General features: G+C 39.8%; 1 protein-coding gene across 2 annotated transcripts; it reads left to right on the top strand.

Annotated features, from left to right (window-relative positions):
• The first annotated feature begins 894 nt into the window (after nt 1–894).
• Nucleotides 895–7,874, top strand: MRPL15 (mitochondrial ribosomal protein L15). Of its 2 annotated transcripts, XM_064653116.1 has the most exons (6): nt 895–1,062; nt 1,912–2,069; nt 3,836–4,001; nt 4,502–4,625; nt 5,891–6,271; nt 7,712–7,874. In XM_064653116.1, exons 1-5 carry the CDS (start codon nt 964–966, stop codon nt 6,226–6,228), a joined length of 885 nt encoding a protein of 294 aa, XP_064509186.1. In that variant the 5' UTR covers nt 895–963; the 3' UTR covers nt 6,229–6,271; nt 7,712–7,874. The 2 variants fall into 2 exon arrangements, with proteins under 2 accessions (XP_064509186.1, XP_064509176.1); XM_064653106.1 differs by having other exon boundaries at nt 5,891–7,874.
• The last annotated feature ends 869 nt before the right edge of the window (nt 7,875–8,743 follow it).

Genomic DNA, 8,743 nt, shown 5'->3' with positions numbered 1-8,743 from the left:
ATTTTCTTTGCAGTGTCTGGTATAGGGCTATGTTTTGGATTTGTACTGAACACAGGGTTGATAATATAGAGATGTTTTTGTTAGTGCTGAGCAGTGTTCACATAGAGCCAAGGCCTTTTCTGCTTTTTATACTACCACACTGGTGAGGGGGCTGGGGGTGCATTGGGGGTTGGGAGGAGACACAGACAGGACAGCTGCGCCCAACTGAGCAAAGGGATATTCCAGACCATAGGACATCATGCTCAGTATATAAAGTGGGGGGGAAGAAGGAGGAAGGGGGATGTTCAGAGTGATGCTGTTTTTCATCTCAAGTAACCAGTACATGTGATGGGTCCCTGCTGTCCTGGAGATGGCTGAACACCTGCCTACCGATGGGAAGCAGTGCATCAATTCCTTGTTTTGCTTTGCTTGTGTGCATGGCTTTTGCTTGCCCCATTAAACTGCCTTTATTTCAGCTCACGTGTTTTCTGGCTTTTACCCTTCTGATTCTCTCCCTGATCCCACTCGTGAAGGAGTGAATGAGCAGCTGCATGAGGCTTGGTGTCTGGCTGGGGTTAAACCACGACAGTCTCTAATCAAAATAGATATTGCCAGTGAGTATCTGCCTTAAGGTTGTTTGTATTGACACAGAGCACACAGCACCTTGAGCTGAGCCATGTTCAGTGCACCCTCAGCCAGTCGGGTTTCGATGCAGCCTGATGGTTTTAAAGGCTCGGCTTTGAAACACTTGGCTGAGGTCTGTGTGAGTAAACAGAACAGTAGGTGCTGTAAAACGACACGCAGTGCGGGCCCTTTGTCCGCTCCGTTGGCAGTCCCAGCTCACGCATCAGTAAAACACTGGGCCCGCCCCGGCGCCGGCGGCGCGACACTGCTGGGAAGGCGTGGGCGGTGCGGTTTACGGCCGTGCCGTAAAGCGCCTCGGCCGGGCGCGCTAGCGGCTGGCGCCCTTGAAAGGGAACGGCCATGAGCGGGAATGGCGGCAACAGGGCCCTGGAGCTGCTGCGCTCGCTGCCCAGGGTCAGCCTGGCCAACTTGAGACCCAACCCCGGCTCCAGAAAGCGGGTGAGTGCCTGCGGCTTGCCGGGCGGCACGCCCGATCCCGGTGTGGTTTGCCTCCGGGAATGTCAGAAGGACAGATGGAGCAAAGTGGAAAGGCAAGGGAGTGGGTGGCGCTGCTGTGTGTGCTAACCCTGCCCTAGCCCTTGCATGCCTTGTGTATATGGGCATCCCCACAGAGAACTGGATGATGAGTGGTGCTGGCTAAACCTCGGGGCCATCGCTGGGGACGGGTGGAAATAGTGAAAGGTCTTTAACACCACATTGTGTGGGCTGAGGTAATGCGTTTGGAAGGAGAAGGTTAGAAAGCTTACAAAGAAAAGGAATGTGATGCCAGATGACATTCTGGTTACTGTTGCTTTCTCGAAAACAAAACTAAATGTTGGCTTCCCTGTCTCCTTATAAAATGGTAGAGAAATGAAGAAAGGAAACCAGGAAGAAACCCTTTTGGTTTGAGAGGAATATCAGTAAACAGGGTGATGAGGTTCAAGGGCTGAAACCGCAGGAATAGGGAACTGACAGGGAGTACCAAGCAGCGCTCTCCTGTAAGTACTCAGGACTCCCTGGAGCTGCTGAATAGTACAGAATTCAACTGCAGTTTTGTGCTAGACTCAACCATCCCTGCTACCAAAGGAAGCTGGCTTGTCCCCAGACTATTTGTGCTGCCTGCCTAGAGCTGCGCTCTGCAAAAATCACATTAACTGCTTTCCTATTTTTCCTCTCAGAAAGAATCTATCTCTTCATTTTTCTCAAGAATCAGCATTTTGTTTAGTTGTTTGTGTCTCTGAAATCTTATATTTTATAGCTCCTTCTCTCTGAAGTAGTTTACCAAATGTATTGTTGATTGTTTTCAAGGAAAGAAGACGTGGCCGTGGAAGATACGGAGGTAGGAAGTGTGGCCGAGGTCACAAAGGACAAAGACAAAGAGGAAATCGCCCCCGATTAGGCTTTGAGGGTGGTCAAACTCCATTTTACTTGGTCATACCAAAATATGGATTTAATGAGGGACATAGGTAAGTTTCTTCACATTTACTTTGAAATTAATCATTCTCTGCTTTTCTTGATCTTTCTCATGAAGCCAGAATCTAATATGCCAAAACAAGCCTAACCAAAAAAGCTGAGCTTTTATATCTGGTGTTGAAGACTTCTGTGCCCGTACAATGCTGTCACAGGCAGTAGTAACAAAAACATGCCACATCTATCCCACAGGTCAAGAATGAAAAGGCTACTGTGTATTTGTGAATTGTTCAACTTGCAGTTTGATTTCATGCTCCATTTGCTGATATAACTTCATCAAATAACTGTGTGTTTTTACATTTCATTCTTTATGCATGCAGTAGAACTTGCAAACCTGACCCAGTATTTAAAGGTTTTCTCTGAGTCTTAATAGTTTTGAAGTGTGATTCAAATTCCATTTCCAGCTACTGTCATCTCCTTCTGTTTGCTTGGATTATTATAAGAGTAAACAAGAAGCACTTTGGGTAGCTGGAGACAGAGTGTAGATCGACAGTCCTACAAAGGAAATGCTACAGAATGCAGACATTGAGCTTCTTATGTTAACAGTGGTCACAAGTTCATGAATAACCAACAGCAAAAATCGAAACTGCTGCTATGACAAGGAATTATTAGGGTCTTGCTGTTTTTAACCACATCTGACAGCACGTGGAAACAAAAAAAGTACTCTGTAGTTTCAATGCTATTTGCAAAATTTTGATGTCAATCTATTGTAGATGTTTCTGTGAGAAACGTGGCAACTGCACTCGAGAGATGCTATTGAGGCACACTGAACAATGTTTCTGCCTGTTTACCTTCACCTCGCTCCTCTCTCTGTCTGCAGTGGTGTTGCTTCACTTGTTGAGCTTTCACTCTGTTAGGAACTGTCTGACAGCGCAAATTCTGTTGCTTACCTTTCTTACGGAGCCTGGCAGTGACAGAGATGAGCTGCTTCCCAGTTTTTCTGCTGCCATTCACAGATTTCCAAGCATAAATGGTGTGTGGCAGGTACAGTCACCAGCAGTGGGAAAACTGTTCTAGGGATTTATTTGTCTGGTAAAGTTGGAACTTCAGAAAACACAAAAGTAGGTTCTGCTGAAGCCGATGGCTGTTGACAGGAGATTCTAGCTCCCTTTGGGGATGTGGGTTAATTGCATATTTTCTCAATGTTTCTCTTCCTTGGTGGAGTTTTGAGGAAGGTTCCATTCAGTACTTCTGAAATGCTGGGTACAGTGGTAATGGACTAAAAAATCTTGTTGGATATAAGCTGTGCAGGAGCACATACAGTGTTTGGCTGATAGTCTTTGACTAAATTTGTATGGGAAAAGAGGGGATGTTTGTTTTTTTGACTGTCTATCAGTGAAGCTCCTAAACTGGATTCAGTTTGAAGGTGGTAGTTATTTGCAATCTTGTTGGCTTACCAAGAATTGCTGGCACTTTAATTTCTTAGTATTTTTTGCTTCCTTAGACCAGTCAGTAGGCAGAGAGGTATTATCGACTAAACTGAACTCAGCAACAGCAGAATGATTAATATCATATTGGAGATGGGAGCGTGTGGGCAAACCTGAAGGCACCGTGGAGTCTTGGATTGTAACTAGGCCTTGTATTTGCAGTAAATTAAAGTTTTTACTTGTAGACAAGAGTGTTTTAAACATTTACTTGGTAGTTTGAGGAGTAGGTAGAAACTGGAATATCTCAGTTGACCGATTGCTGTTAAAGCTTCAAATCTGTAAATTTCTCATTGTTTTGTTTGGGTTGATTTTTGTTTTTTTTCTTCTCTCCCCAGCCTCAGACGTCAGTATCAACCACTCAGTCTTCAGAGACTGCAGTACCTGATTGATTTGGGTAGAGTTGACCCCACACAACCAATTGACTTAACACAGCTCATCAATGCCAGAGGTGTAACAGTGCAACCTCTCAAGAGGGATTACGGTGTCCAGCTGGTGGAGGAGGTAGGCATTATAACTATGAATTATTACCTGAAGTAATAACTTCAGGCTTTCAAGTTTTCCACCCCAGGCTGTCAGACTGTCATTACCATGTTTTGGAATCATCTTTGCTTTTCTGAGTTAGTTTGCTGTGGAATTTTTGTGTATAATAAATCCACTAGAGGGCACTGTATGTCAGCAAAAAAAACCCCCAGACAATTTCAATACCTGATATGCTGCAAAAACAAGAGATAAGGAGCACGTAACAAAAGGTTGAACAAGTATTTTACAACAGAAGACTAAAATGTACCAAAAGAAATGTATGAATATTTTGGAAAGGCAAAGTTGTTTTCATTCAACCCAGGTAACTGAGTGAGAGCAATTTGGTTCCCATCTTGATGCAGGAAGCTGACAAATTCTAATATTTTGCAGGATTTAATGTTTCTTATAACTTTTTAGAGAAGAATAGATGTATGTCTTAAAATAGTAATTTTGATGTTTCTCTAATGTGTTGAAATTTACAGGGTGCTGATATTTTTTCAGCAAAAGTAAATATTGAAGTGCAGAGGGCATCTGAGTTAGCAATTGCAGCCATAGAAAAAAATGGAGGTGTTGTGACAACATCATTCTATGACCCAAGGAGTTTGGGTAAGAATTTCTTTTAATTTGTGCCTTTTTTTTTTTACTTTGAATGTGCAAAGATTAAATGATCCCAACCACAGTTTCAAACAGAGTTTTTAATAGAAAGTAATCAGCTGCTTCTTCTATTCTAAAAGCTGCAAAAACACACAGTTACACAAATATTTGTAGAATCATAGAATGTTTTGGATTGGGAAGGACCTTAAAGATCATCTAGTCCCAGCCCCCAACGATGAATGGTAATGCATCCTCAATTTTGCCTTTTTAAACCATTCACCTGTTTAGTCCTAGCAGTGTTAGCAGTTCATTTACCAATCAACCAGCTAAAGAAATCTGAGTAGCTTTGTAAATAGAAGAACTAATAACATTATTTCTCAGAATTTTTTTATTCTGTTTCACACATTTGGTAACACTAAGAAAATTCAGGAAAAAATAGGTTTAAAAGCTGCTGTGGATACTTACAATTTTTAATTTAAAATGCTTTTCCATTTAAAGTGAGGAAGTAAGTAAGTTACAGAAGCTCAGAATCATCCCAGTTAAAATGGCTATTGTTTTCAGAACACTTTCACTGAAGAATAAGGCTTTGCTTTGCTTGAGGCTGCATCCTGCCTAACATTCATTCATGCAGTTTTTATTGACAATAATAGAGCTTTCATGTGTGAATGAGGCTGGGAAGAAGAGGAATAGACATTTTTAGTCTGTAGAATATCATCCTGGAGTGATACAAGTTCTTTTTATTTCCAATCCAGAAAATAATCAAAATAATGAGGTTATAATGAAATATAATTTGCCCAAATCAGTAAAACTTGAGGAGGAGTGAATAGTTCCACAAGACTAAATAGGTGCATGTGGCATTGATCCTTTATTTAAAATACTTATAGAAGCACAGCATTTGACATTTGTTGGTACAATGTGTAAATAGCCATGCAAAAGCATTGCTTCAAACCTGTAAATAGTCCTTTAAATAAATGGCAGCATCCAGATTAGTTATGCTTATCTTTCTAAATTAGGCATTCTTAATGTGTTAGAAGTAATAACTCATCCAGATTGACACTATAAATATCAATTAAAACAGACTTGTTTATTTAAGTGAGACTTGCAAACCACTATCTCATTCTGAGCAAGAATATTCTTGAGATTTGGTTTTTTTTGCTTGATACTTTTTAATAAGACTTTAATAATTTATTTAGTACAAAATGATGAAGCGTCATTCAATGTTTTTAAATATGTATTATAAAGTACAGTAACTAATTTTCTCTCATGTTTGCCCACAGGAATTTTGTGTAAGCCAGTACTGTTTTTTCTGCGTGGCCAGCCTATTCCGAAGCGAATGCTTCCACCTGAAGACCTAGTACGTTACTACACAGATGCCGGGAGCCGGGGTTACCTGGCAGATCCATCTAAGGTCGCAGAAGCCAGGCTTGAGCTTGCCAAGAAATACGGCTACATCTTACCAGACATCACCAAGGATGAACTATTTAAGATGTTAAGCGCACGCAAGGATCCTAGACAGATATTTTTTGGTCTTGCTCCAGGATGGATTGTAAACCTGACAGACAAGAAAATTCTAAAACCAACTGATGAGAGTCTCTTGAAATACTATAGCACATGAATTCAGGACTGGAGACAGCTGCAGGTGTTCAGGAAACATCTGGGTATGAAATAATGGATAGAAGTGGTGTGTTGTTTGTTTGTTTCTAAGACTTCTATTATACTAGACGAAACATAAATTTTTGTTCATGTAATCTTCTGGTGTAGCTCTCAACTTTTTTATTGTCATAACACAGTGTATCAAAAGTCTTAAAATTGAAAACAGTATAGAATCTGATATAAAGTACGGGTTTGGGCACTTTCTCTTGTGATGGTTTGCCAGTGTTTTTTTCAGACAGAGGGTTTTCATATTGCATTGGTTTCAGAGGATAATTCCAAAGTGTAGTTTGACCTAATAATTGGTTTATATTTCCCCCTTCAATTTAAAATTGGAAATATGACTGTACAGACCTAATATTAGTTTTACAATAGTATTACGTAAAATTATAAGTTTTAGAAAATGTATCTTGACTACCTCTAAGAGGCAAACCATCTATTTTTGGTTGAGGAAAAATAAAAACAGCAGGAAATAACAAAGTTCAAAAGGTTTCATTAACTTCTCCCATTCCATAGCTGTGTTTTGGATTTTGCCATTTCCATCAGTAGCACTAGAGCTTGAGAGGTCTTGACTTTTGTCCTATTTCTTCATATGCAATTGAGAAAGACAGGGTGTGCAGTTTGAAGTAACTTTCTATCTACACTTGGGGGAGGGAAAAGATTGCTCTTAAATCAATGGCTTTTATTATTCAAACAGAATTTAAACTTGTCCAGACAGAATTGTAATGTCATTAATAAAAATGCATTGGAGAATCCAGAGTCGTTGAATGACAGTGGCTGTAGATTATGAAGGATGGGGATGTGACGGACAAAGTACACAGGATTCAGTTTCCAGCTTGGTCACAGGTTGCATCTCTGACAGTGGACAAATGAATTTAAATATTGTGAGAAGGTATGAACAAACTGTTTTTTATGAAAAACAGTGTTTTAATCACACCAACTTGTTACAGTCTTGAAAAATATTTTCCAACAAACTTTTTTTTTATCAGTCTCTCCAGAATACTGCATTATTACTATGCAAGAATATTTTAGGTTTCATACAGAAGCTTAGGATCGGGTCTTTGGGATGATGAGCCAGGCAGTAAAGATGGGTGAGAGAGGAGACCGAGTTAGCCTATCAGAACTTACTCTGATTCCTTGGAAGTTAATGAGCTGCTTCACAACTACGTGGTCTAGTGGAAGCTGATTTGGCTTTAAAATAGGGATAATTTGGTTATTAGAATGCAGGAAACAGTCCAGGAGATCAGAACACGAGAAGTCGTCTTGCTTTCCAATTTTCATGTGCCTTTGCAAATGCTGCTTAGAGTTTCCTGTAGCTGCCAAACCATCCTATCTCCTAGAGGAAGTCCTCTGTGTACCAGAATCTCCTGTTTCTCCTGTGTAACACCTGTATTTTCTGGGATGCCTCAGTGGGGGAGGATTTAAAAACAATTTTCTTTTTGTTTCAGAGAATAAAAAGAAGTGGATGAATTTTTGTTGGTGTTTGTCAACCAGCCCAGATTTTTCCTTCACTTAGCAACCTGCCTTGTCAATTAATATGAGCATCTGTAATCACAAAACAAAATAAAACAAGTCTTCTATTCTCATTCTGATTAAATAATCTGAAATCAAGAGATTAAGAATAGAGAGTGACTAATTTTTGACAATTTACTCTTCAACCTCTATTGTTAATTGTTAATGTGTGTTTGATGCTGTCAGTAGTGGTTGTTCTCCCAACTTGTGGTTTATGTGTAGGTGAAACAGAGAAAAACAACAGCCATATAAAATTGGATTATGAATAGCAGGAATTTGGTTTTAGTGGCATTAACATTCGTATTTTATAAGGTGCCCAGCATTTTTTGGCACGTCAAGAATAATACTGTGTGCCAAAAAAAGTACAGTTGGTGTTAACTTGAATGTGAAGTAAATAACTTTCTCACTTTAGATGTATCCTGTCCTGCATCCTGATGATTGTTGGTTTGGAACCTTAAATGACAAGCAATACTTTCTTTTTTTTAACTTTTTTTTTTAAATTTTTTTGTTATTACAATAACTTTACAATAACAATATTACTACTGCCTCCATTTGGGAAGGAGTTGAAGGGGGGGAAGAGTATTTATTGCCTTCCCTTATTTGTGCCATAATGTTTCTGTTTTTATGAATCAATTCACAATTGTATTTTGTGGAGGTGGTGGTACTCAACAGGAAAGCTACTTAACTGGAAGTGAAGAAGGAAGTTAGTCATATTAGTGAAGACCAGAAGACAAAAGTGTTTATGTATCATTGTGTATTTTGGGGAGGAGAAGACTGGGGAAAGGCAAGTTTGTTTCCATTCCTGCTCTTTGTATTAAAATGAACAAATTGCTCTCAGCAATTTTTTTTCTAAGTCAACTTCTTTGATACACACACGCGTGCACGCGCTGGTTTCTCTAGGTCTCTAAATGGTTTTCAGGTGAAAGGGTAACTTGGATAAAATGATAACAGTGAAAGAAAGAATGAAA

This window comes from Pseudopipra pipra, chromosome 1 (genome assembly GCF_036250125.1).
Source record: "Pseudopipra pipra isolate bDixPip1 chromosome 1, bDixPip1.hap1, whole genome shotgun sequence".
Lineage (NCBI taxonomy): Eukaryota > Metazoa > Chordata > Aves > Passeriformes > Pipridae > Pseudopipra > Pseudopipra pipra.
Note: the sequence above shows the minus strand (reverse complement) of the source record. Positions and strands in the feature narration are given on the sequence as shown.